The sequence below is a fragment of the Theropithecus gelada genome, chromosome 6, assembly GCF_003255815.1.
Source record: "Theropithecus gelada isolate Dixy chromosome 6, Tgel_1.0, whole genome shotgun sequence".
NCBI lineage: Eukaryota > Metazoa > Chordata > Mammalia > Primates > Cercopithecidae > Theropithecus > Theropithecus gelada.
In genome coordinates this window covers 31,435,594-31,461,639 of record NC_037673.1, presented here as the reverse complement: position 1 = coordinate 31,461,639, position 26,046 = coordinate 31,435,594, and the positions used below count along the sequence as shown (strand labels likewise).

General features: G+C 39.9%; 1 protein-coding gene across 2 annotated transcripts; it reads right to left on the bottom strand.

Moving 5' to 3' along the window:
- Nucleotides 1-794: 794 nt before the first annotated feature.
- Nucleotides 795-25,965, bottom strand: C6H5orf22 (chromosome 6 C5orf22 homolog). 2 transcript variants are annotated; one of them, XM_025389257.1, is made up of 11 exons: nucleotides 25,764-25,936; nucleotides 23,808-23,953; nucleotides 23,181-23,267; nucleotides 22,974-22,979; nucleotides 22,343-22,492; nucleotides 19,581-20,010; nucleotides 17,281-17,343; nucleotides 16,888-17,009; nucleotides 13,767-13,833; nucleotides 7,116-7,255; nucleotides 795-3,048 (listed from the first exon to the last, which is right to left on the bottom strand). In XM_025389257.1, exons 1-11 carry the CDS (start codon nucleotides 25,842-25,844, stop codon nucleotides 2,919-2,921), a joined length of 1,422 nt encoding a protein of 473 aa, XP_025245042.1. In that variant the 5' UTR covers nucleotides 25,845-25,936; the 3' UTR covers nucleotides 795-2,918. The 2 variants fall into 2 exon arrangements, with proteins under 2 accessions (XP_025245042.1, XP_025245043.1); XM_025389258.1 differs by lacking the exons at nucleotides 22,974-22,979; nucleotides 23,181-23,267 and having other exon boundaries at nucleotides 963-3,048; nucleotides 25,764-25,965.
- Nucleotides 25,966-26,046: the final 81 nt, after the last annotated feature.

The following is a 26,046-nucleotide window of genomic DNA, read 5'->3' as shown; positions in this document are numbered from 1 at the left end:
AAAACAAAAAAAAATTACAATAAAAAATGCTGATCCTCATCAAAGTATCAGTATGCTTTGAGAAGGCAAGACTGTATGTCAAGCATTTCTGAAAGATATCAAACAAAACTCCTGAAGTTTCACTAAAGTGCTCTCTCTTGAGATGTGCGGTGAATGAGAGAATCTTGTACTGAGAAACACACCACTGACTATAAACTACTGGTAGTATGATGAATTTACTGCCAGCAATCCAGGGCCGCTGCTGCAAAAACAAAGTCAAGACTAGGAGAGATTATCATAAAAAGAGTGAAGAAGGCTGGGCATGGTGGCTCACACCTGTTATCCCAGCACCTTGGGAGGCTGAGGCAAGAGGATCGCTTGAGCCCAGGAGTTTGAGACCAGCCTGGGCAACATAATGAGACTTCATGTCTACAAAATAGTAATTAAAAAAAGCCTAGCATGGTGGCACACACCTGAAGTCCCAGCTACTCAGGAGGCTGAGGTGGGAGGATTGCTTGAACCCAGGAGGTTGAGGCTGCATTGAGCCAAGATCATACTACTGCATTCCAGCCTGGGCAACAGAGCGAGACTCTACCTCAAAAAAAAAAAAAAAAAAAAAAAATTGTGAAGGACATTGACTAAGAGCTCCTTGAGAAGCTAGAACACACAGAGACCCATGCCTATAGGAAATATTTCTAAAGAGATCTAAAATTGACAGTCAAAAGGTTATTGTGAAAGGCTGGACTTAAATCTTTTCCCCCTAGATACTAGAAAATACACAACTTATTAAGTTGAAGTATTTGCTTACACTTAAGTCACATATTTTAAAAAGCCACTAAAATCCCATGCTTTAAAGATATTAGTACACAATTCAAAACACTGTACCATGGTATCCCCTCACTGGTACTTAGAACACAAATGAAACACATCTTGATAAAGTATCTTCCTATTTGGAATGTGCAAGACATAATTTACTAAGTTGATTCAACTATTAGGGACTGAATTTTATTCTCAAAGAGATGATCAAAGAACATGAGAATTAAACATTCCTATAAAAGAAACGGATGCTTTTATTCAACTTGAGTTAAAACCACAATGAATCATATCAGAGTTCATGGGAATCATAATAAATGAATAGTTAACCACTCACAAAATCAAAGCCATCGACATACTGAGATAACACGCATTGATTAGTGCTATAGTTCAAAACATACCCTTTAACTTATTTAGCACGCAAAGTAACCATAAAAGTAATGTCTATATGCTCTAACCAAAATTTTTAAAAATTAAAAATAGCACAATTCTACGATTCTGATTTTACCAAGAAAATAAACCTTTTTTTTGGCACATGTTGTTCTATCAAAATGGAAAGCTAAGTCAGGCTGCTCTGCTTTTCACAACATAAATAAGCATTCATGCTATCACACTTGGGAAATTAACTCAGTGACAAAAAATTCACTGGAAAATAGAATCCTTGGAAAAATGGGGTCAGGTGCCATCCACTGAGAGGCAATGATAATGTGTGTCCTTGGTTATTAGCACAAAGTCAGGCAGCACACTATAATTTTAGCTACATGCAACTCTATAGGAACACATGTGGCCTGAAAGTTACATGCAAGGGTGAAAAGAACTGCTGTGTTGGGACTGAGGAATGATGGGTGTTTGTTTTTCTTTAAATGTCATTTCACCTTTTAAAGGAAAATAAATCAAGTAGGTAGGTAAAAATTACTGAACTAAAGAGATACTAAAGATCAGAAGACTGGCAAATTGAGAAAATCCAGTTTCATGACAAGAGTGACTCAGAAGGATGTCTCAGTCATGAAGGGGGTGGTGGAAGACAGTTTATATCTTTGGGTATTTATGGCAGGTCAGAATTAAAGATTTAACTTTTTCCCTTACTATTTACATAAAAAGCTGGTTTATCTGAAAAAAGTATCAATCCAGACTTGCCAATAAAGTGGCACTTAGGGACTGTATTATTGATCTACAACGACCGCCTGGAGGCACAAAAGACCCTGAAGGACTTTTTTGATTAGCAAAACAAAAACAAAAACAAAAACAAAATCAGAAAAGCAAAAAACAGTTAATTTTTGTTTGGTCAAGTTTACTCAACCAGACCACCTTGATACCAACAATGCTGGAGAGCATTTGGCAAGAGCAGGACCACAATGCCAAATTCCTTGGAAAGGTAGACTTCCTGTGATAATTTCACGGATTGGCAAATTTGTGGGTTTTTCCCATAGCAGCTTTTGAGAATGTTAGTTTCTGGCTGGGGCAGTGGCTCACACCTGTAATCCCAGCACTTTGGGAGGCAAAGGCAGGTGGATTGCTTGCGCCCAGGAGTTCGAGAGCAGCCTGGGTAACATGGTGAGACCCCATCTCTAATTTTATAAAATTAAAAAAAAAAAAGAGAATGTTACTTTCCTATAAGGCCAGGGTGTCTTAAGTACTAAGACATGCCTGTTGTTGTCCATTCCTTCATAACATTTCTCATAACCCATAATTTATTTCTCATCTGTCTCCCCTGAAAGGGCAGGGGCCTTGTCTATTCTGTTCATTACCATATACCCCAGCACTTAATAATGTCTGGTACATGTAAGTGCTCAATAAATATTAGTTCAATGAATAAATGAAGTATGAATGAATCTCATACAGTCCAATAGACCTGGGGGGAAAGTGGAAAAAACAAAAACCCTAAAAAAATACTTAAGGAAGACAGATAAACAACAGTTCTATCAGTTGGGGTTATTAGATTTGATGCCAAAAAATTTACCATCATTCCACAACTGAAAATAGTTGTTTAGAGATTCAAAATATCTGAAAGATTTCAATTGAAAGTTAATATAAAAAGTGTTCTCTGGAAGACTCATTTACAAATAAATTAATTAAAGGCCTGTTACTAAACCAAGATACAACAGGAGCCCAATGTTTTGTTTGTTTCAAGATGGAGAAGACTCTGCTGCATACACTTGGAGGTCTAGATTTCCATAGAGGGCACGTAGCATATTGAGGACCTTTTCTTGAATGCTGTCAACTTGGTCAGAAGGACAGTAATCATCCAGGCTTGACCTAGAACCAAGAAGAGAAAGAGAAAGAAGAAAAATACACATAGGATAAAATCATACTGTGAGGAAAAGCTGCATGTGTTGATTTCAATGTAAAACAGAAAGTAAGGTGTGCTGAATTTTGGATCAATATCAGTTGAAAGCTAGTAAAGGTTTACCTTATGTTAGGCACCTCACATAAATTATGTTCTTTAATTTTCACAGCAATTCTATGAAAGAGGCACAATCAGTATCCCTTTAAAGATATCTGAAACAAAGAGATTAACCTGTGCAAGGTGAAATGTGGCGTGAGCCTTAGTGCTTGATTGCTAGATCACTGTTTGCCTGAAAGTGAGATGTTGCTTGGGAATACAGGGGCTTAGTATCTTAGTGATGAGACATCTTTTATTATGTGTGCGCTAGGGCTAGAAATGATGAGAGTCGAGGTTTTCCAACTGATAAAAGGATTCTATTTCTAAAAATGATTTGTTAACCACAAAATTATAAAGGATCCACGGCTTGGTCCAAAGTGAAATGTGGCGATGTGCTGGTGTTGGATTTACTTTCCTAGGCAGTAGGAAGCAGAAAAGAGCAAAGTAGGTTGGGGCAGATATCTGTATTTTGGGAGTCTTTCCAGAACTTACCAACTACAACCTGAGTTGCACTGGGCAGTTACAATGCTGCTGCCAATTACAACTGGATTAACCAGTGTCTCCTAGTTCTGGATAAGGGTGAATAAAGCCTTCTAGAGGATAGAGTGAGAAGAGCAGCACAGAAATCTTTATAGAAGGAACTGGAATTAGTTATCTGGCCTACTCCTTAGTACAAGTATTTCAAACCTAAAGAGATAATCTGTAAGACCACTGATAAACTCCATACTCTGGTAACCAGGCTATTTTTGTGGCTTGATGTGAAAATTTAAGACACAATAAATAATATAGAGAAACTTTATTTTTATTTTTTATTTTTCTTGAGATAGTCTTGCTCTGTTGCCCAGGCTGGAGTGCAGTGGCACAATCTTGGCTCACTGCAATCTCCTCCTTCTGGGTCCAAGCGATTCTTCTGCCTCAGCCTCCTGAGTAGCTGGGATTACAGGTGCCTGCCACCATGCCTGGCTAATTTATATATTTTTAGTAGAGACAGGGTTTCACCATGTTGCCTAGGCTGGTCTTGAACTCCTGAACTCAGGTGATCTGCCCACCTTGGCCTCCCAAAGTGCTGCGATTATAGGGGTGGGCCACCAGGTCTGGCTTGAGAAACTTTATTAAATACTAACATATACATATGGACAAAGGCCTAGTTTATTTTTTGAGACAAGAGCTTCCTTTGTTGTTTAGTGGCATGATCATGGCTGATTGCAGCCTCAACCTCCAGGGCTCAAGCAATCCACCCACCTTGGCCTCCCAAAGTGCTGGCGTTACAGGTGTAAGACACTATGCTCAGCAAGACCTACTTTAAAGTGTCATATGTAAAAACTCAATTTATAAGTCTTAACAAATAAAGCGTACTGCAATACTTTTGGAAAGATTTTTTGACTTTTTTTTTTGAGACAGGGTCTCATTTTGTCACTCAGGCTGGAGTGCAGTGGTGTGATCTTGGCTCACTGCAGCCTCAGCTCCATAAGTAGCTGGGCCTACAGGCACATGCCATCACGCCCAGCTAATTTTGTGTGTGTGTGTGTGTGTTTTTTTTTGTAGAGACGGGGTTTTGCCATGTTGCCCAGGCTGGTCTCAAACTCCTGAGCTCCAGCGATCCACCCACCTCCAACTCCCAAAATGCCAGGATTACAGGTGTGAGGCCACTGCACCTGGCCAATTTTTGACTTCTTTAAACACTATTAGAATGGTTCTTGATGGGAGCTACTCCCATGAAGGTGTTTTGAAAATCTCTTAGTACATTTTTGAGTGACACAATGAATAGGGGACGCTACTGACATTTAGGGGACTGGGACAACAGGACTGGGCTGCTAGAGGGCTTGCAACAGGTAGGATCATCCTGCAATATGAATAGCTGTCCCGTGTCTTGAATGTTTTCAAAGTCTACTGAGTACTCATGTAAGTGAAAAAGTGATTTTTAATTTTTTGAGCCTATGACATAGTTTGGCTGTGTCCCCATGCAAATCTCATCTTGAATTGTATCTTCCGTAATTCCCATTGCAGTGGGACGGACCTGGTGGGAGATAATTGACTCGTGGCAGTGGTTTCACCCATACTGTTCTTGTGGTAGTGAATAAATATCATGACATCTGAGGGTTTTATAAGGAGAAACCTCTTTTGCTTGGTTCTCATTCTCTCTTTGCCTGCTGCCATCCATGTAAGACATGACTTGCTCCTCCTTGCTTTCTGCCGCGATTGTGAGGCTTCCCCAGCCACGTAGAACTATAAGTTAAATTAAACCTCTTGCTTTTGTATATTGCCCAGTCTCAGGTATGTCTCTATCAGCAGCATGAAAACAGACTAATACAGCCTAGAACTGAACACTTTATTATATAGAAAAGTATTTTTTAAAAATGCATTAAATATGAACTAAATTTTTCAGGAATGCAACTACTCTGTAAATTGGGGAAAGACTGGACTTTAACTGCAGATCCTTATGAAGAGACTGTTCAATGACTGAAAAATGTCATTATGGCAGTGCTGTTCATGGCATCTGGTCAACACATGGTATCTGCATTTGTAACTACTACATTTACATCATGTAGTGTAACTGCTATAGTACATTTTTAACTGCATATCTTAAATATGTGAGTCTAGTTTGGCATTTTAATATATTTTATTATCAATTACTTTAATTCCTCCTATGTGTATAGGTATTATGTGTATAGTAGGTTATATTACATATATAATGTATATTATCTATGTATATTATGAATATTATCTATATATATTTAAATTACATATAGGTAGGTTACATTATATGAGGTTTCAGAATGATAAAAGGATGTTACAAAATGTTTGTCATGAATTACATATTCTTAGCCTGAGTACTTAAAGTACTTATTTTAGAACCTCATACTTCCATACAAAACCAGCCCAAAAATTAACATAGGAAAGCATTATTAAATTGTTATAACTATTCAGCAATTATATTCAAATTTAAAACATGGCAGCAGCTAAATATTAATTGGTAGGACACAGAAATGAGAATTCTTGTGTTCATCTGAATCTTACCAACTGCAAAGACAAGATAACAATAACTACATTGTTTGCATATCATCACTAATAGGGAAGAGAAAAAGGCCAGGTGCGGTTGCTCATGCCTGTAATCTCAGCATTTTGGGAGGCTGAGTTGAGTGGATCACCTGAGGTCAGGAGTTTGAGACCAGCCTGACCAACATGGAGAAACCCCGTCTCTATGAAAAATACAAAATTAGCCAGGCGTGGTGGTGCATGCCTGTAATCTCAGCTACTTGGGAGGCTGAGGCAGGAGAACTGCTTGAATCCGGGGGGCAGAGGTTGCGGTGAGCCAAGATTGTGCCATTGCACTCCAGCCTGGGCAACAAGAGCGAAATTCGTCTCAAACAAACAAACAAACAAACAAAACCAGGGAAGAGAAAATACAACATCTAAATTTTGAGCTGAGTAGGTAAAAAAAATTGTATTATTTTATTAGTAATCATTACATTTACCTACAGAAATTGTATTAGCTTCCTACTGCCGCTATAAAAAATTGCCACAAACTTAGTAGCTTAAAGCAACACTAAATTATTATCATATACTTTTGGAGGTCAGAAGTCCTAAAATAAAGGTGCCAACAGGGCTGCATTCTTTTTGTAAGATCCCAGGCATAATCTGTCCTCTGGCCTTTTCTAGCTTCTAAAGGCTGCCTGTGTTTGTGGCCTCCATCTTCAAAGCCGGCAGGGCAGAATTTTCAAATCACTCTCTCTGATTCTGACCCTCCTGCCTTTCTCTTCTAAGGACCCTTGTGATTACACTGGGCCCACTTGGTGAATCCAGGAGAATCTCATCTCAAAATCCTTGAGTTAATCACACTGAGAATTCCCTTTTGCCATATAATGCAACACATTCACAGGTTCCAGAGATTAGGATGTGCACATCTCTGGTTTGCCATTATTCTACCGAACACACTTACCTTGCAATTGTCACAAGAGTAGGATTTGGTAAATTTTTCAGTAAATAATGCACAGATTGAATAAGATACTCTATTTCTTGTTCTGTGCTGATATGGTGAGGAAGTTCTGAATAATCGCAGGTTAAACCAGCCTGGTGAACCTGAAAATAAGACAAAAATTACACTGTATGACAGTTGTTTTTATAAGCTTCTTTAATCATTAATGGCCTTATTGACAAATCTTTACTTTTATTGATACATAAAAGATGTGCATATTTTCAGGGTATATGTGATAATTTAATACATTCATACTAGCATATAAAGATCAAATCAGGGTAACTGGACTATCCAACACCTTAAATATGACAAACTTTTAATTTTTAATATCTTTATGCTTTGGGATTATTTTTTCTCTAACACTTTCTATGTCATAAAAGTTACCTGCTCTCTGAAGTGTTGGTAGAACTCACCTATATACTGTCTGGGCCAGATGCCTCTTCTTATAATAATTCTTTACTTCTTTATTGTATGATTATTGGTCTTTACTTGAGTTAATTTTGGTAATTCGCATTTTCTATCAAATTATCCATTTCATCTAGATTCTAAAAAGTTGAGGCCAGGCATGGTGGCTCATGCCTGTAATCCCAGCACTTTGGGAGGCTGAGGCGGGTGGATCACCTGAGGTCAGGAGTTTGAGACCAGCCTGACCAACATGGAGAAACCCTGTCTCTACTAAAAATACAAAATTAGCTGGGTTTGGTGGCACATGCCTATAATGCCAGCTTCTAATCACTTGAACCCGGGAGGCAGAGGTTACGGTAAGCTGAGATCGTGCCATTGCACTCTAGCCTGGATAACAAGAGTGAAACTCCGTATCAACAAAAAAAAAATAAAAATAAAAAGTTGATACAAAACTGTACATAATATTCTCATCTCATTTTTAACACATTATTTTACTTACTTTTAAAATATTAATACATGCAACTAATACTATATTCCAAGCTTTGAGAGGATACAAGATAAAATATATTTGTCCTACCTTATTTAACCGTTTTCTTGTGTATCCTTTATGTGTAACCATAGACCACTGCTATCTACATATGTGTTTTAAATTTAAATGAATGATGTCCAGTCTTAGCACTAAACTAAACTTGCCTGAAAGTTAGAAGTGGCTCACACGCTACCATTCTGCAACCTTAACTTTAATGTTTTGAAAAATGGAACTTAACTATGTCATAGTTTTGCCTAGAGTATACAAGTGCAAAGCATGAAAAAACACACTAATCAACTATTTTACTAGAGGCTCTGGATACACATCAACAATTTAACTGGCAATAATCAGTCAGTGTGATAAAAGGATGAATTCTGAATGTTCATTTTGCCAAAATGGTAAAACTATTTAGCGTTCTATCTCTGCAGCTGTAGGCACATCATAATTGATTATATAATCTGTGACTGAACCCTAGCCATTCCCTGTCCCCCAAAAAACATCAAACCCACCCAGCGAAAAAAATCCAGATGCAATGTAATGATTAAAGCAGACCTGCCTGCAGACATATTTGATAATATTGTATGAGCTCAAAGCATTTTCTTTCTCTTTTTAAATATGACACAAAGTCTCACTCTGTTGCCCAAGCTGGAGTGCAATGGTACAATCTCAGCTCACTGTAACCACCCAGGTTCAAGCAATCCTCCTGCCTCAGCATCTCAAGTAGCTGGGACTACAGGCGTGTGCCACCACATCTGGCTAATTTTTGTATTTTTTGTAGAGACAGGGTTTTGCCATGTTGCCCAGGCTGGTCTCAAACTCCTGGGCTCAAGTGATCTACCTGCCCTGGCCTCCCAAAGTGCTGGGATTACAAGTGTGAGCCACTGCTCCTGGCCTCAAAATATTTTCAAACCTTAAGTATCTTGTAATAATCTTAAATACCATTTTTTTAAAAAATGTAAGTCTTGGCTGAGCATGGTGGCTCACGCCTGTAATCCCAGCACTTTGGGAGGCCGAGGCAGGTGGATCACGAGGTCAGGAGATCGAGACCACGGTGAAACCCCGTCTCTACTAAAAATACAAAAAATTAGCCGGGTGTGGTGGCGGGCACCTGTAGTCCCAGCTACTCAGGAGGCTGAGGCAGGAGAATGGCGTGAACCCAGGAGGCGGAGCTTGCAGTGAGCCAAGATCACACCACTGCACTCCAGCCTGGGCGACAGACAGAGACTCCGTCTCCAAAAAAAAAAGAAAAAGAAAAAAAATGTAGGTCTTGGAAGCATTTATTCAGGGTAACTTGAATGTATGCTCCTGGAAAAAAAAAAAAAGTTAAACAGTGTAAGTCTTGGATTTGCTCAGGTTTCACCAAAATATTCTTTTGCTCATTATATGGTTTTGCTGTATCTCCACTAAAATCTCATCTTGAATTGTAACTCCCACAATTCCCATGTGTCATGGGAGAAACCCAGTGGGAAGTGATTATGGCGGCAGATCTTTCCGGCACTGTTCTCATGACAGTGAATGAATATCAGGAGAACTGATGGGGTTTGTTTGTTTGTTTTGTTTTCTTTGAGACGGAGTCTCACTATGTCGCCCAGGCTGGAGTGCAGTGGCACTATCTCGGCTCACTGCAAGCTCCGCCTCCCGGGTTCATGCCACTCTCCTGCCTCAGCCTCCAGAGTAGCTGGGACTACAGGTGCCTGCCACCACGCCTGGCTAATTTTTTAGTAGAGACGGGGTTTCACCATGTTAGCCAGGATGGTCTCCATCTCCTGACCTCATGATCCGCCCGCCTCAGCCTCCCAAAGTGCTGGGATTACAGGCATGAGCCACTGCGCCCAGCCAAGATCTGATGGTTTCATTTTTTTTGAGACAGAGTTTCATTCTTGTTGCCCAGGCTGGAGTGCAATGGCACAATCTTGGCTGACCACAACCTCCACCTCCTGGGTTCAAGCGATTATCTTGCCTCAGCCTCCCAAGTAGCTGGGATTATAGGGATGCGCCACCATGCCTGGCTAATTCTGTATTTTTCATAGAGATGGGGTTTCTCCATGTTGGTCAGGCTGGTCTCGAACTCCTGACCTCAGGTGATCTACTCGCCTCGGCCTCCCAAAATGCTGGGATCACAGGTGTGAGCCACTGTGCCCGGTCAGAGATCTGATGGTTCTAAAAACAGACGTCTCCCTGCAGAGAAGCTGTCTCTTCTTGTCTGCTGCCATGTGAGACGTGTCTTTCACCTTCTGCCATGATTGTGAGGCTGCTCCAGCCATGTGGAACACTAAGTCCATTAAATCTCTTTCTTTTGTAAATTGCCCAGTCTTGGGTATGTCTTTATCAGCAGTGTGAAAATAGACTAATACAGTAAATTGGTACCAGTAGAGTGGGGCACTGTTGAAAAGGTACCTGAAAATGTGGAAGCAACTTTGGAACTGGCAGAGGTTGGAACAGTTTGGAGGGTTCAGAAGAAAGCAGGGAAATGTGGAACAGTTTGGAACTTCCTAGAGACTTGTTGAATGGCTTGGACCAAAATGCTGATAATGACACGGACAATGAAATCCAGACTGAGGTGGTCTCAGATGGAGATGAAGAACTTGCTAGGAACTGGAACAAAGGTGACTCTTGTTATATTTTAGCAGAGACTGGTGGCATTTTGCCCTCGCCCTAGAGATGTGTGGAACTTTGAACTTGAGAGATGATTTAGCATATCTGGTGAAAGAAATTTCTAAGCAGCAAAACATTCAAGAGGTGACTTGGGTGCTGTTAAAGGCATCCAGTTTTTTAATTTTTAATTTTTATTTTTGAAATGGAGTCTTGCTCTGTCACCCAAGCTGGAATGCAGTGGTACCATCTCGGCTCACTGCAGCCTTCGCCTCTCAGGTTCAAGCAATTCTTTGCCTTAGCCTCCTGGGTAGCTAGGATTACAGGTGTGTCCTGCCACACCCAGGTAACTTTTGCATTTTCAGTAGAGAAGGGGTTTCGACACGTTGGTCAGGTTGGTCTTGAACTCCTGGCCTCAAATGATCCACCCGCCTTGGCCTCTCAAAATGCTGGGATTACAGGTGTGAACCACCGCACCTGGCCAAGGCATTCAGTTTTAAGAGGGAAACGGAGCATAAAAGTTTGGAAAATTTGCAGCCTGACAATGTGAAAGAAAAGAAAATTCCATTTTTTGAGAAGAAATTCAAGCTGGCTGCAGAAATTTGCATAAGTAACGAGGAGCCAAATGTTAATCCCCAAGACAATAAAGAAAATGTATCCAGGGCATGTCAGAGACCTTTGCAGTAGCCCCTCCTGTCACAGGCCTGAAGGTTTAGGAGGAAAAAATTGTTTCATGTGCAGGGCTCAGGGTCCCAGTGATGTGTACAGCCTAGGGACTTGGTGTCCTGTGTCTCAGCTGCTCCAGCCATGGCTAAAATGGACCAATATAGAGCTCGGGCTATGGCTTCAGATGGCCTTGGCAGCTTCCAGTTAAGTGTTGAGCCTGCGAGTGCACAGAAGTCAAGAATTGAAGTTTGGGAACTTCTGCCCAGATTTCAGAAGATGTATGGAAATACCTGGATGCCCAGGCAGAAGTTTGCTGCAGGGGCTGGGCCCTCATGGAGAACCTCTGCTAGGGCAGTGTGGAAGGGAAATGTGGGGTTGGATCCCCACCTAGAGTCCCTAGGGGCACCACCTAGTAGAGCTGTGAGAAGAGGGCCACTGTCTGTCCTCCAGACCCCAGAATGGTAGATCCACTGACAGTTTGTACCGTGTGCCTGGAAAAGCTGCAGACATTCAACACCAGCCCATGAAAGCTGCCAGGAGGGAGGTTGTACCCCACAAAGCCATAGGGGCAGAGTTGCCCAAGACAATGCGAACCCACCTCTTGCATCAGAGTGACCTGGATGTGAGACATGGAGTCAAATATGATCTTTTTGGAGCTTTAAGATTTGACTGAAGATGGACTTCAGACTTGCATTGCCCCTTTGTTTGGGCCACTTCCTCCCATTTGGAACGGCTGTATTTACCCAATGCTTGTACATCCATTGTATCTCGGAAGTAACTAACTTGCTTTTGATTTTACAGGCTCATAGGTGGAAGGGACTTGCCTTGTCTCAGATGAGATGTTGGACTGTGGACTTCTGAGTTAATGCTGAAATGAGTTGAGACTTTGAGGGACTGTTGGGAAGGCATGACTGGTTTTGAAATGTGAGGACATGAGATTTGCGAGGGGCCAAGGGTAGAATGACATGGTTTGGCTGTATCCCCACCCAAATCTCATCTTGAATTGTAATGCCCACAATTCCCACATGTCGTGGGAGGAACCCGATGGGAGGTGATTGAATTGTGGGGGTGGGTCTTTCCTGTGCTGTTCTCATGATTGTCAATGAGTCTCACGAGATCTCATGGTTTTAAAAACCGGAGTCTCCCTGTACAATCTCTCTTTTCTTGTCTGTCACCATGTGAGACATGCCTTTCACCTTCCGCCATGTCTGTGAGGCCTCCCCAGTCATATGGAACTGTAAGTCCATTAAATCTCTTTTGTAAATTGCCTAGTCTTGGGTATGTCTTTATCAGCAGTGTGAAAACAGACATCTCTTATTTTAAAGAATACCAGCAAATTCTTATAAATGCAATCAGTACTTAAATCAATACTTCAGTTTTAGTCAAAGTGGTCTGACTGTATTCCATAAGTAAATAAAATATGCAAACCCAGCTTACTGAAGTAAGAGAAAGACCACACTAAGAGGCAGGAGACTTGGAAGTCTTAGCCCTGGCATCAAATCTGAGAAAAGTCACTTGAATATTTTTTTTTTTTTTTTTTTTTTGAGACGGGGTCTCACTCTGTCACTCAGGCTGGAGTGCAGTGGCTCGATCTGGGCTCACTGCAAGCTCCGCCTCCCGGGTTCACACCATTCTCCTGCCTCAGCTTCCCGAGTAGCTTGGACTACAGGCGCCTGCCACCATGCCTGGCTAATTTTTTGTTATTTTTAGTAGAGACAGGGTTTCACCATGTTAGCCAGGATGGTCTCGATCTCCTGACCTCGTAATCTGCTGGCCTCGGCCTCCCAAAGTGCTGGGATTACAGGCGTGAGCCACCGCGCCTGGACACTTGAATATTTTAAGCTGTAGCTTTCTCATCTCAAGTACCAGGTCAAATGGGAAAATATATGCTTCAAAGACTGCAAAATGATATACAAATAAATTATGACTAAAAGTATCTTTGGCTATAGCATTCAGATCCCTGTTGACAAATAGCTAACACATTTAAAACGTGCTAGTCACAGCTCTCTCTTTTTTCTTTTCTTATGGTTTTTACAAACAGAAAAGTTTTTAAATAGGGAGGAAAAGAAGGAAGGAGGAAGGGAGTATAAATAGTCATCAATAAAAAATGGACCATTTTAGAAATTGTGTACTTTTGTCTGGTGAAGAGAGATCTGACCCCAGACAAAACTAAAAAAATACACAGGACTTTTGCTTCATAAGTAAAATTGAGGAAAAAATGTTTTTCCTGGAAAACTTTTCCAGGAAAACAGTATTCTGTTTCAATGTATGTATTTCTTTCACTCATTTCTTTTCTTAATAATTATTTCACACTTCACAGGAACACAAACAAAAATGAACCACTTTAACAAAAAGCAAATTCTTCTACCCAGAAAATTGTCTTTACAAAGGGTCAATTTTACACGTTAATATAAAATATTTACCATTTCATAGTCTGGTACTTCCATCCGTTTTTTCAAACTCTGTACAAGGGGAACTAGTGATTCCATTCTGGAAAAAAGCCATCCCACTCAATTAAACATCACAACCACTGCAACTAAAATGACAATAGTAAATGATACATTATACTAACATTTACCATAATAACATGCTTCATATGGTACTTGGGAAATAAAAGATGCTGTCCAAATATCTTAAAATATTAAGAAATAAATGTTTCCTGTTTTCTTACCCAAAACATTGATGTAACCATTGATGCTTTTAAGGTATTAAGTTTAGGTGGACCTTTTGGAAGCTCTGATTGGCTAATGCTTCTAGTGTTTTAATTCCTCCTCCACAAATATTCACTAATTTGCTGGGAGTAAAAAAAGAAAGAAAAAAGGAGGCATGGAGGCCTGCCTGCTTGCCCACTTGTCCTGTTACTTTTTCCTTTTTATTAATGACATTTTCTAGGCTTCTGGACCCTAACCAACCACCTCACTTCCCTAGACATAGTGAAGCCTCTATGCCGAGGGTCTGGCTCTTTAGGGTCATGGTTAGTTTGGGGAGACTTTTCTTTCAGTGTCATCTACTTTTCCTTTATGCTATTTTTTCTCCCTTCAATACCAAGCACAGTCTAAACTCATTACTGTTGCAGTCTCATCATATCTTCAAGTCTGTATTAGAACTCCCTGCTGGTGACGAGAAGCTAACTGGGCATGCTCAGTAGGCAGAGTGGGTTTCAGTGGAAGTCTGTGGGCTGGACTTAGGATTCCAGTTTCCAGGCCTATTTTGTTGGTGTTGTTAAAGTTTTAAACTTAGCTTGAGACTTCATGAAATAACAAAATAATCGGATTTTTCAGTATTTCTAGGGAGACTCCTGTCCTGTGACTTACTTCTCTATCTCCCTCTTCTATCATTTCAAAAAAGAAGGAATCATTTTAGAACCCTATACTGAAGAGGAAAAAGCATTAACTGATTTTTTTTTTCTTTTTTTGAGATAGGGCCTCCCTCTGTCACCCAGGCTGGAGTGCAGTGGTGCGATCTCAGCTCACTGCAGCCTTGACCTCAAGTGATCCTCCCACCTCAGCCTCCCAAGTAGTTGGGGCCACAGGTGCATGACACCATGCCTGGCTAATTTTTTGTATTTTTTTGTAAAGACAGGATTTCACCATGTCACCCAGGCTGGTCTCGAACTCCTGAGCTCAGGCGATCTCCTCACCTTGGCCTCCCAAAGTGCTCAGATTATAGGCGTGAGCCACCATGCCTGGCCATTAACTGATGTTAAAGTGCCTAATCAATACTTACTGATGTGATTAATATTACTGTGAATTATTCCTCCACATCACTGCTTTGTTAGTGTCAATAATTAAAGCTTTATGATGTTTACATTTTAGGGATGCTTCTGAATATCTTAAATAAAAATTACAATGAGTATTTTGAATAGATAATACATGCACATAGCAAAAGAAATAATTTCTCACTCGTATACTTCGTCATTTAGCCATAGAATTCCTATCCCCAGAGGCAACCACTGTTCCAGGTTCTTCCATATTCTTCTAGAGATCTGCTGAATTATTTTTAATAACCACAACATGACAAATCTTAGTGGTTGTTCATGTTCTGGCCTAAAGTATTATTGATTCTAATTTCCCATTTTATCTTGCTACCTTACAACTGATTTTCTTTTGTTTACACTAGAGAGAATAATATGACAGTTTGTGAGAGATTAGTTTTAAAATAAGCTAGTTCTGGTTTTCCTGTGCTCATGGGGACCCAAAGGTTTGTCTGATGGTTTTATTTTAGTTTTCTGGCCATTTGAGATTACATGATTTAAGACTTATTTTAGAGAAAAATCACTGTAATATTTATGCCAATATTCTTTCACGCCAGCTTCAATACCAAAGGCTTTCACTCAAAAAGAACTCTCTTCACACTTTCAAGGTAATATGAACAGTCAGTCAAATAAATGACCTGATGGAGAATCTAGCCTTCAAATACTGTTCCTTCATGTCAGTTTTTGCACTGGGGTTTTTCTGTGTGTGTGTGTGTTGTTTGTTTGTTTTTTTGAGATGGAGTCTCACTCTGTCGCCCAGGCTGAGTGCAGTGGCGTGATCCCTGCTTACTGCAAGCTCCGCCTCCCGGGTTCACTCCATTCTCCTGCCTCCTGTAGTCTCCTGTAGCTGGGACTGCAGGCGCCTGACACCATGCCCGATTAATTCTTTCTTTTTTTTGTATTTTTAGTAGAGACTGGGTTTTACCGTGTTGGCCAGGATGGTCTTGATCTCCTGACCTCGTGATCTGCCCGCCTCAGCCTCCCAAAGTGCTGGGATTGCAGGTGTGAGCCACTGAGCCCAGCCAAGTTTTCGCATTGTAATTTACTTGTCAAGTAATTTACTTTTCTGTTGTTAGATTAGTATTTTTTTCTTATTCTACTTAGGACAGGGAATGCCTATGTACTACTCATCTTTAATTCTCTTTAAGACCTCGTACAGTATCTCATATTTAGGGGCAGCTACCGCACAAAGACTAAAAACATGCCTACTTACTATGTGACTTTGGCCAATTTCCTTAACCTTGGTTTTTTCATCTATAAAATTGACATAATAAGAATAAAACCATAAGGCTGTTGTAAGGAGTACATGAGATAAGGCAAGGAAAAATATTAGATAAAGGGCACACAGAAAATACTCAATAATGTCTACTGTTGTTAGTAAATGTGTTGAAATTTAATACTAATTCTTTTTTCTCTTTCTCTTTTCAGACAAGTCTCTGTCACCCAGGATAGAGTGCAGTGGCATGATCACAGCTCACTGCAGACTCAAACTCCTAGGCTCAAGCAATCCTCACACTTCAGCCTTCCAAGTAGCTGGGAGCAGCGGCTGTAGTGGCTACAGGTAGGTGCCACCATATCTGGCTAATTAAAAAACTTTTTTTTAGAGACAGGGTCTTATTACATTACCCAGACTGGTCTGGAACTCCGGGCCTCAAGTGATCCTCTCCTACCTCAGCATCCCAAGTAGCTGAATACTAAGTTTTTAAAAGCAATGTATCTTGCAAATTTAGGAACATATCTAGGACGGAAAGTTAGTAGAGTTGGGGGAAAAAAATGTTTGAGAGTCTTACCCAGGGTTTGAAGCCCATCTCTGTACAGTTTCTTCATCATCACCATCACACAAATCGGCAAAAGTGGCTTCTAAATCCTCTAACTGATGAATTCGAGTATCAACAATATCTACCAAATCTTCCTTTAAATACATTGAAAAGCTGAGATTACATAGTTATTCTTTCAAAAAACGAGCAACATTCCATTACAAAAAAAACTTGGCTCTATTAGTTAAAACATAATTTTCAAGGACTAACCATGGGCTTTGCCAATACACACACACACACACACACACACACACACACACACACACACTCACTTTGAGCAGTCTTTGAGATCACTGTAGTAATTTGCAAGATACTATTAGTTATATGATAAATGAATAAAACCCCAAAGAAACAAATGGAGGATACCTCTGTTAGGTTGGTGCCAGGTTTCTTAAATTTGTACAGCTCTTGTAAGATTTTGTACTCTTCCTGGAAAACAAAACAAAAAATCCACATACCAGAAAAAAAAAGTTAAAAATTTTTAATGATATGCTTTAAGGAAGAGACAGCCTTGCTTGTGATACAAGAACATCTTAGATAATTATTTAAAAGTTTGTATGGGAGAATGAGGCAAAATGTATACTTTAGATTTTTATCGTAATAATTTTATTGTAAATATTGTAAAATTTATTTTATTGTAAATATCACTTCTTCAAGGCAACTCTATCCAGCTGGGCATGACAATACTATGTAAAAATTACCTAAGGAAGCATACTTGGTGGCTAATGGGTCATGACATGAAAATATTTTAAATAATATTCCACTATATAAATGGCATGTCCTAGGATATAAACAGACTTTAGCTATTTACAGGAAATATACGTATCTTTAATAACAACAACAAAGAACTCCCCATGTCCACTTTGCAGCCATTTCTCTAACAACAGAAGAGAACTCTGAAGTACAAAGGCAATACTGGAGGCAGAATGTCAAAGACATAGAACCTCGGTCAGGAGGCTCCACTAAGGGGAGAAAGAGGTTTGCTATACAAACTTTGTAGGATCATGTTTCCCCTTGTTTAGCACAGCTACATGGATCCATTATATAGGTGGGTACACCTGGCCCCAGTAATCCTATTTAGGAGTATTCTCGGAAAGAGGTTATACCCAAGAGCTAAAATTCATTAAGCACAATGTTGTGGCATATCTTCAGCGCTTTATTCATTCATTATAACAATCCTGAGTTGGGTATGACTATTACTCTGATTTGGTACTTGAAGAAACTATGGGTCAGAAAGATTAAGTAATTTTCCTAAGATCATATAGCTAATAAACAGTAGAGGTAACAATAGAACTTAACTCCCCTAACTTTTGAACATGCTTCTTTTTTTTCTTCTTTTTTGAGATGGAGTCTTGCTCTGTCACCCAGGCTGGATGGAGTGCAGGGGTGTGATCACGACTCACTGCAGCCTTGACCTCCCAGGCTTAAGTGATCCTCCCATCTTGGCCTCCCGAGTAGTGGGACCACAGGCACGTGCCACTATGCCTGGCTAGATTAAAATTTTTTTTTTTTTTTCATAGAGATGGAGTCTTGCTACATTGCCTACACTGTTCTCAAATTCCTTGGCTCAAGTGGTCCTCCTGCTTTGGCCTCCCAAAGTACTGGGATTATACGTGTGAGCCACTGTACCCAGCCTGAACATGCTCTTAAAAAAAAAAAAAGATGAACACCTGTCTTTCCTAATGATATTTTAAAAATTGCCACTAAATAATAGAGTGTAATACATGTTTTAAAAAAAGTCTATTGTACCAAAGGGTCTAAAAGTGTTCCCAGGTTTCCTGATAGCACTCTAAAAGGAATAACTGCCACTGAATTTCTTATGTAACCTTCTAGAAACTTTCATTACAAATATTTACTACAAATATTTAGGTGAGTAATCAGGCACGTCACTGTTTAAGGAATAATCCGTTACACAGGATTTATATATAGAATATCTCTGGAAAGATACACAAGAAACTGACCACAGTATTCATTTCTGAAACAAAGAACTGAGGGAATAGGGATAAGAGAGTGCTGTTTTTCAATGTACACTTGTCCCTTGGTATCTGTGGGGGATTGGTTCGGGGACCTCCTGTGGATACCAAAATCTGTGGTTGCTCAAGTCCCTGATATAAAATAGTGTAGTATTTGCATATAACCTATGCATACCCTCTCATATGCTTTTAAGTCATCTCTAAATTACTTATGGTATCTAATACAGTGTAAATCCTATGTAAACAGTTGTTGTATTGTTTTTTATTTGTATTATTTTTTACTCTTGTATTGTTATTTCTAGTTGTTATTTTTTCTTAATATTTCCTATCTGTGGCTGATTAAATCCACGGATACAGAGGGCTGACTGTATATACCTGTACTGTATGATTTAATTTTTATCCATCACCCATGTATACATTACCCCAATTAATAAATGCAAAATAATGAATACTATCTACAGCAGGAGTTGGCAATCCACAGCCTAGAGCCTGTTTTTGTATGGCCCTCAAGTTAAGAATGGTATATACAACTTTAACAGGTTTAGAAAACAACAGAAAAGGGTATTAGTAGAGAATGTGAACCCCAAAGCCTTAAATAATTGCTAGCTGTCTGTTTAAAGAGTTTGCTGACTCCTCATCTAGAGAAAAGCCACTCAATTCTCAAGATCTATGTGTTAAAAATATAATATTTACCTGAGTGAACATTTCTTTGAAGGGATTCTTCACTGAAAAAAAATCCAAGTCAATATCTAAAACAAATGCCTTCCCTTTCTTCAAAATTTCCAGAATCTCCCCAATGCTGGCGGCAGTCTGGCATTCCTGATTTTCAGAAGAACATGAACATGATGGTTCTAGGCAAGTCTGGTCACTTCTCTGTGTCGCTGTGTCCTTTTCCAGTCCTTCTGAAGAAGAGTCACAGTTAGTAGAGGCAGTGTTTTCCGAATCTTCCAGGTCTAGCTTTGGTTTCTTAGCAGAAGACACTGCATCGTTTTCTTCTTGATTATTACAGAGTTTATAAGGTTTTACCATAATTACATCCAATTGTAACGGTTTTTGGTTCTCTAGCTGGTCTTCAGGTACATACAGACCATCACTTAGGAAGTAATGATCTGTACTTGTAACCCTGAATCAGAGGAAAAAACGATTTTTAAGAAGAATGGGAAAATTAGTTGACATTTCACTATGCAATGGCAGAAATATAAGAATGGACCTATTTGACAAAAACTGAGAGCAGGCTCTAGTATTTGTACTTCCTGTTCTTCTGTAGAAATAGCATTCCTCAAATTCTTAGCTGGACACACAGCTGCCCCACATAAAGACTACATTTCAGTCTGCCTTGCCTGGTGTGGCCATGTGATTAAATTCAGGCCAGTGGTTGTGAATGAAAGAAAAGCATACAGAGCTCTGCTCTCCTGTTTCCTGCTGACTGGCATATGAACACAGAGATGGCAAGCCACCTTGGACTATAAAGACAAGGGCAGTATTCTAGAGACGGTGGTGCAAAAAGATAGAAGGAACTAGGGTTCCCCAAACTCTAGAGCTGCCACATAGGCCTGGACTGTGTACACTGAATTCTAATATAAGAATAAACTATTGTTTAAGCCAGTGTTCCTTTGTTCTCTCTCATACCAGCTGAATCTTTATCCAAAAAATCATTGAAGAGAAAAATTTCATCTGGAAATAATTTCTCTTCATAGAAACTCCCCGACATATTTTACAGCTTTGTTAATTTCTATATAACCATAATATTTTCAATATGAAAGGTGACTAGGTAAATAAACAGTGAAGCCAAATACTTCTTCTAGAGGCATGCCTTACCCACCTAAAATAATGGTTAATATTTATTTCCCACTTGCCTTCTCCCAGCATACACAGCTGTAAACTGTAAAAGCTATTTTCCAAAAATAGATTAATGACATAGTAAAACTAATGTCCAAGCTTATTAAAACTGTACAACCCTAAGATGAGGCTGTATCCCCAAACCTAAATTAATATTCTTTTTAATAACAGCAGTTTTCCCGTGTTCCTATCATACAAACATACAAATATTTGTCAAACTAAACACCTACATGTATATGTGTCTATTCCATAAAGTTTTACTTGCAGGATTAACCAAAATCATGAATCAAAATCTTCCAAAATTGTTAATTAGACACAGAGTTTCAAATGTCTGTGTCAGATTGCTGAAAATTATTTGATTTTGTAGGTTAAATCAGGCCTACCCACGGAAGTACTCAATAAAAACCCTACTACTATTTCACACATACCAGTAGTATGTACAATATTTATATGCTGAGTCTTAATTATTTCTTTTGAATTATATCTGAAATAAATACAATTTTCATATATCACAACAAAGCCATTTGTGTGAATGATAAGAATATATACTACAAAAGTTAATTGTGTCATTAAGAATAAATTAGAAATAAAGTATCATTTTCAATAAGGAAGACCATCTGATTTTCAACGTATTACCATTTCATTCCACTATCCCTAAGGTTCTAGAATGTTATGGCTATACTGCTTAAAATATTTATCCCATTACAAGAGAATTTTAAAGTCAAGAACATACTGACATTTCTGAAAGTATTATAGTATCACAAGATACACAAAACATTGGTTAAATAGCTTACACAATAAAAACAGTTGCACATGTATCTCAAGTCAGAGGATACTGTAACTTACTTTAGATTAAGTACTTATCTGAAACTACTTATATTATAATCAAGAAAATTAAAGCCCCAAATCTACTTATTCAGCAGTTGGATTTATAAAAAAATCAAAGTGAGATAATTTTGCCCTTTCACTACTAATTATTGTTTTTTTTTTGAGATGGAGTCTCATTCTGTTGCCCAGGCTGGAGTGCAGTGGCACGATCTTGGCTCACTGCAAGCTCCGCCACCCAGGTTCACGTCATTCTGCCTCCTCAGCCTCCCGAGTAGCTGGGACTACAGGTGCCCGCCACCATGCCTGGCTACTTTTGTTTCTGTATTTTTAGTAGAGATGGAGTTTCACCATTTTAGCCAGGATAGTCCCGATCTCCTGACCTCGTGATCCGCCCACCTCGGCCTCCCAAAGTGCTGGGATTACAGGTGTGAGCCACTGCAGCAAATTCAGCAGACAACAGTTACATTGAAAGGAAACAGTAAAATGTACTACTGAATATATAAATCTATAAAATACTTCAATGGCTTAAGGAGTTAATCACCAATGAAGCCCAAATTCCAAAGGATAAAGATCACATTCAAAATCTAATTTGACCAGCAACTAAATATAAATGGTACATGAAGAACATCAAGAGACTTAAAAGTTTGTTCTTCATGTTTTGAGAACTCTTTGGAGAAGTTGAGGCTTAATCTGATCCTATTTGTGTGCAGAGACTTATTAAGTTATTATAGGAATCCGAAATAAGAAACATTCAATCACGTCCATATTCACAAATATGAGGAAATTACCTGATTGTTGTGGTAGAAGTGTCTTTACCTACTAAAAAGTGGTGTTTTCCCTCTCTGATTTGCTGAGCCCATGTGGGATGAAACCATACTACATGTGAAAAATGGCCAGCATAAACCGCAGGCATAATCCAATTTTCAATACTTAATTCTCTGGAAAAGAAATAGACAACATTAGAACTTTAAAGGTGTTTTTTTTTCCCCCAAGTGTAATTTCATCCACAACATTTTAAGACCACAGGTCTCAAAGTGTGGTCCCTTGAGTGGTTCCTGAGACTTTTTCAGGGACATCACTATTACAAAACTATTTTCATGAAAATACTAAGGTATTATTTCCTGTTTTCATTTATTGACATTTGCAAAGATGGTACAAAGGCACTGGTGGGTTAATGTTCCAACATTAATTAAGGCAGCAGCACCAAACTATTAGTAGTTACTATATTCCTCATTACCAAGCACTGCCAAAATAAATAAATAAATAAATATAAAAGTTTCATTTGAGAACATCTTGATTTTATTAAATTTCCATCTTGAGTATACATTTTAAAATATTCTGTGTGACAAAATGAGAGATGCACAGAAAGCTCTCCTGCTATGTAGTTTGAAGCACAACAGTTGTCTCAACAAAAAGCACTTGTGACTGAAATTTGAGGTGAACACCATTTATCTTGAAAGGAGTGATCAATAAACTATGGTTATTCACACTTGATACTGAATTGCTGAATTCTACATTTCAAATAAGCTTTAATAAACTACTACTTTTCAAGTTTTGGTGCACTATCAAAGAATATTCACAATTATCTGAAGAGGCTATGAAAATACGCTTTCCTTTTCCAATTACAAGCCTGAATTTTCATCATATTTTTCAACCAAAACAACATACGGCAATGGACTAAATGCAGAAATAGACATGAGAATCCAATGGTCTCTATAAAGGCAAATATTAAAAGGATTAAACATTGGCCAGGCTGTTTTTGTAAACAAAGTTTTTTTGGTTTGTTTCTTTTAAGAGATGGGGTCTGGTTATGTTGCCCAGTCTGGAGTGCAGAGGCTATCCACAGGCTTGACCACAGCCTGGAACTGCTGGCCTCATGTGATCTTCCCACCTCAGCCTCCTGAGTAGCTGGGACTACAGGCTCATCCACCATGCCCAGTTTGTAAATAAAGTTTTATTGGAACACAGCTACTGTCATTTGTTTACACAGTGCCTGTGATTGTTTTCACACTACAAAGGCAAAGGTAAATAGCTGCAACAAAGACCATATGGCCAGCAAACCTAAAATATTCACTAACCTGGCTCTTTAAGAAAGTTGTCAACACTTGTTCTAAATAAAATGAAAAAGGCAAAAAGACAAACAAAAAACCCCCAAACCCATGAGTTTCGCAAAGTATATTTCCTATAATTACTTATTATCTACCGCAAATTGTACTTCAAACACAAAAGACCATGAATAAAATCACATATTACCCGAAGAGTGTTTCCTTATCAAACACAGTGTCTGCTGGCATATTCACAGGAATAAGGAGGTCTGGATGTGAGTCGAAATGTAAAAAACTTATATTACTGGCAGGAAGATGCTTTGAGCCTATGGCCCGGTATATAAAGGGTAGAACCTGTAAAAGACACAGGCACATAATCAGAATTAACACTGAAACCATGAGCACACACTCAACTGCAGACTGAAAAATGCTAAGTAATGCACATAATTGAAAGCATACTATGTTGCTGAAAAGTGGAAAAAGATAAAATTTATTGTAGATGGTGCAGATGATAATAATCTCCAGCATTACTTTGTCCTCAGAACTTCCAACCTGCACCTCTAGCTGCCTTCCTGCTGCCACCTCCAACTCAACAGGTCATGTGGGGAAACAGACCAGGACTGGGGCTTAGGAACAAACTACCGCTTAATGCCTGTTCTAACATTAACTAGGTGTTCAAGGTATCCTAGGTCTCAAAGTATTTTTTTTTTTTTCCTTTAAAAAGGGATAGGGTCTTGCTCAGTCACCCAGCCTGGAGAGCAGTGGTGTGATCATGGCTCACTGCAGCCTTGGGCTCCTGGGCTCAGGCGATCCTCCCACCTCAGTCTCCTGAGTAGCTGGGATTACAGGTATGCACCACTACGCCCGGCTAATTTTTTCACTTCTATTTTTGTAGTGATGGGATTTCGCTCTGCTGTTCAGACTGGTTAGGGTCTTTTTGGTACCCTTAGAATGGTGGAGTTGGGCTAGGTGGTCCATAAAGGCCATTTCTCCTCTTACATCTTCTCTAATTCTAGGTTTAATACCTAATTTGAAAGCACCGTTAACCTAGGCTTTCTCATTCTCTCAAGGTCATAGACACTAGATCCAGGTCCTGAGAAACCTATCTTCCTCTCCTATTAACTGTCACTATCAGTAAATCCCTCTTATGTTTTAACATCCATAGAACCGCCTCCCATCCCAAGCCTACTGATGCTACTTTAAAACAAATTTATTAGATCCATGGGCCTCCTTTGTTGACTTGGAAAAGTCTAGATTAAGACACCAATTTAGCTACTGTAAATCAGCACGGCCATAAACATGGAAACCCCTTTTAGTGTTTATCTATGCAGGGCACTGTCTTAAAATATATATTTTTTTACATAATATGGGCCGTGTGCAGTAGCTCACGCCTGTAATCCCAGAACTTTGGGAGGCCGACGGGGGCCGATCATGTGAGGTCAGACGTTCAGACCATCCTGGCTAACATGGCGAAGCCCCTTCTCTACTAAAAATACAAAAATTAGCTGGGCACGGTGATGTGTGCCTGTGATCCCAGCTACTCAGGAGGCTGAGGCAGGAGAATCGCTCGACCCCAGGAGGCGGAGGTTGCAGTGAGCCGAGATCGCGCCACTCACTCCAGTGTGGGCAACAGAGAGAGACTCCGTCTCAAAAAAGAAAGAAAGAAAGAAAAAAGAGTTTTAAACACAATATGCACACAATAATACTCCTAACAGCCCTGTGAGTCCTACGATTACTGTCTCCATTTCAGATCAGAGCCCACGTTTCAAGCATAAGGCCTCCCATCTAAACAGCAGGGCTGTGGTGGCGATTCCAGGAGACACTTGGAAGCCACAGTTAATTGCAGGTTACGGTCACAGGGCTCTGCAGCCAACCTGTCCGGGTTTGAATTCCGACGCCACCAGTTGTTTGGTCCTGGGATTTGGGGGCAAACCGAGGTAAATAAGTTGCCCCGATACGTAGGAAGCGCCCATAAATGTCAGTTCTCATTCTTCCTAGTTAGTTGTTTTGGGGTCCTCCCCACAGCAACGGAATCGGGCAGTTTAACTGAATCGGGAGGCCAGACTCTCTGGCCTCCGAAGCTAAGGTTGCGCCGTCTGCTTGGCCCTCTGAGCGTCACGGTTTCCGCTGATTCTGCCCCAGAGCCCGGCCGCCGTCCACTCACCTCTTGATGATCCTCCACCACCCACACTGGGAGCTTGGGGTAACGCCGAAGACCAGCGCGCCCTCCCGCGGAGTCACTCATGTTTTTGCGCCCGTCAGCTTTGCAGCAAAGCGGTGGCAGCTGGAAAAGCCCCGGGAAAGCCGGCGCCTCAACCCGGCCTTCCCTCTCCGGGCGGACGCGCTCCCTCACCCGGTTGTGTTTTTGGATTGGAGGACGTAGAAGGAGGGGGGCGGGCTCCAAAGGGTCCTTTGCTGACGATTGGTCTAGACGTCCATCGCTTTCA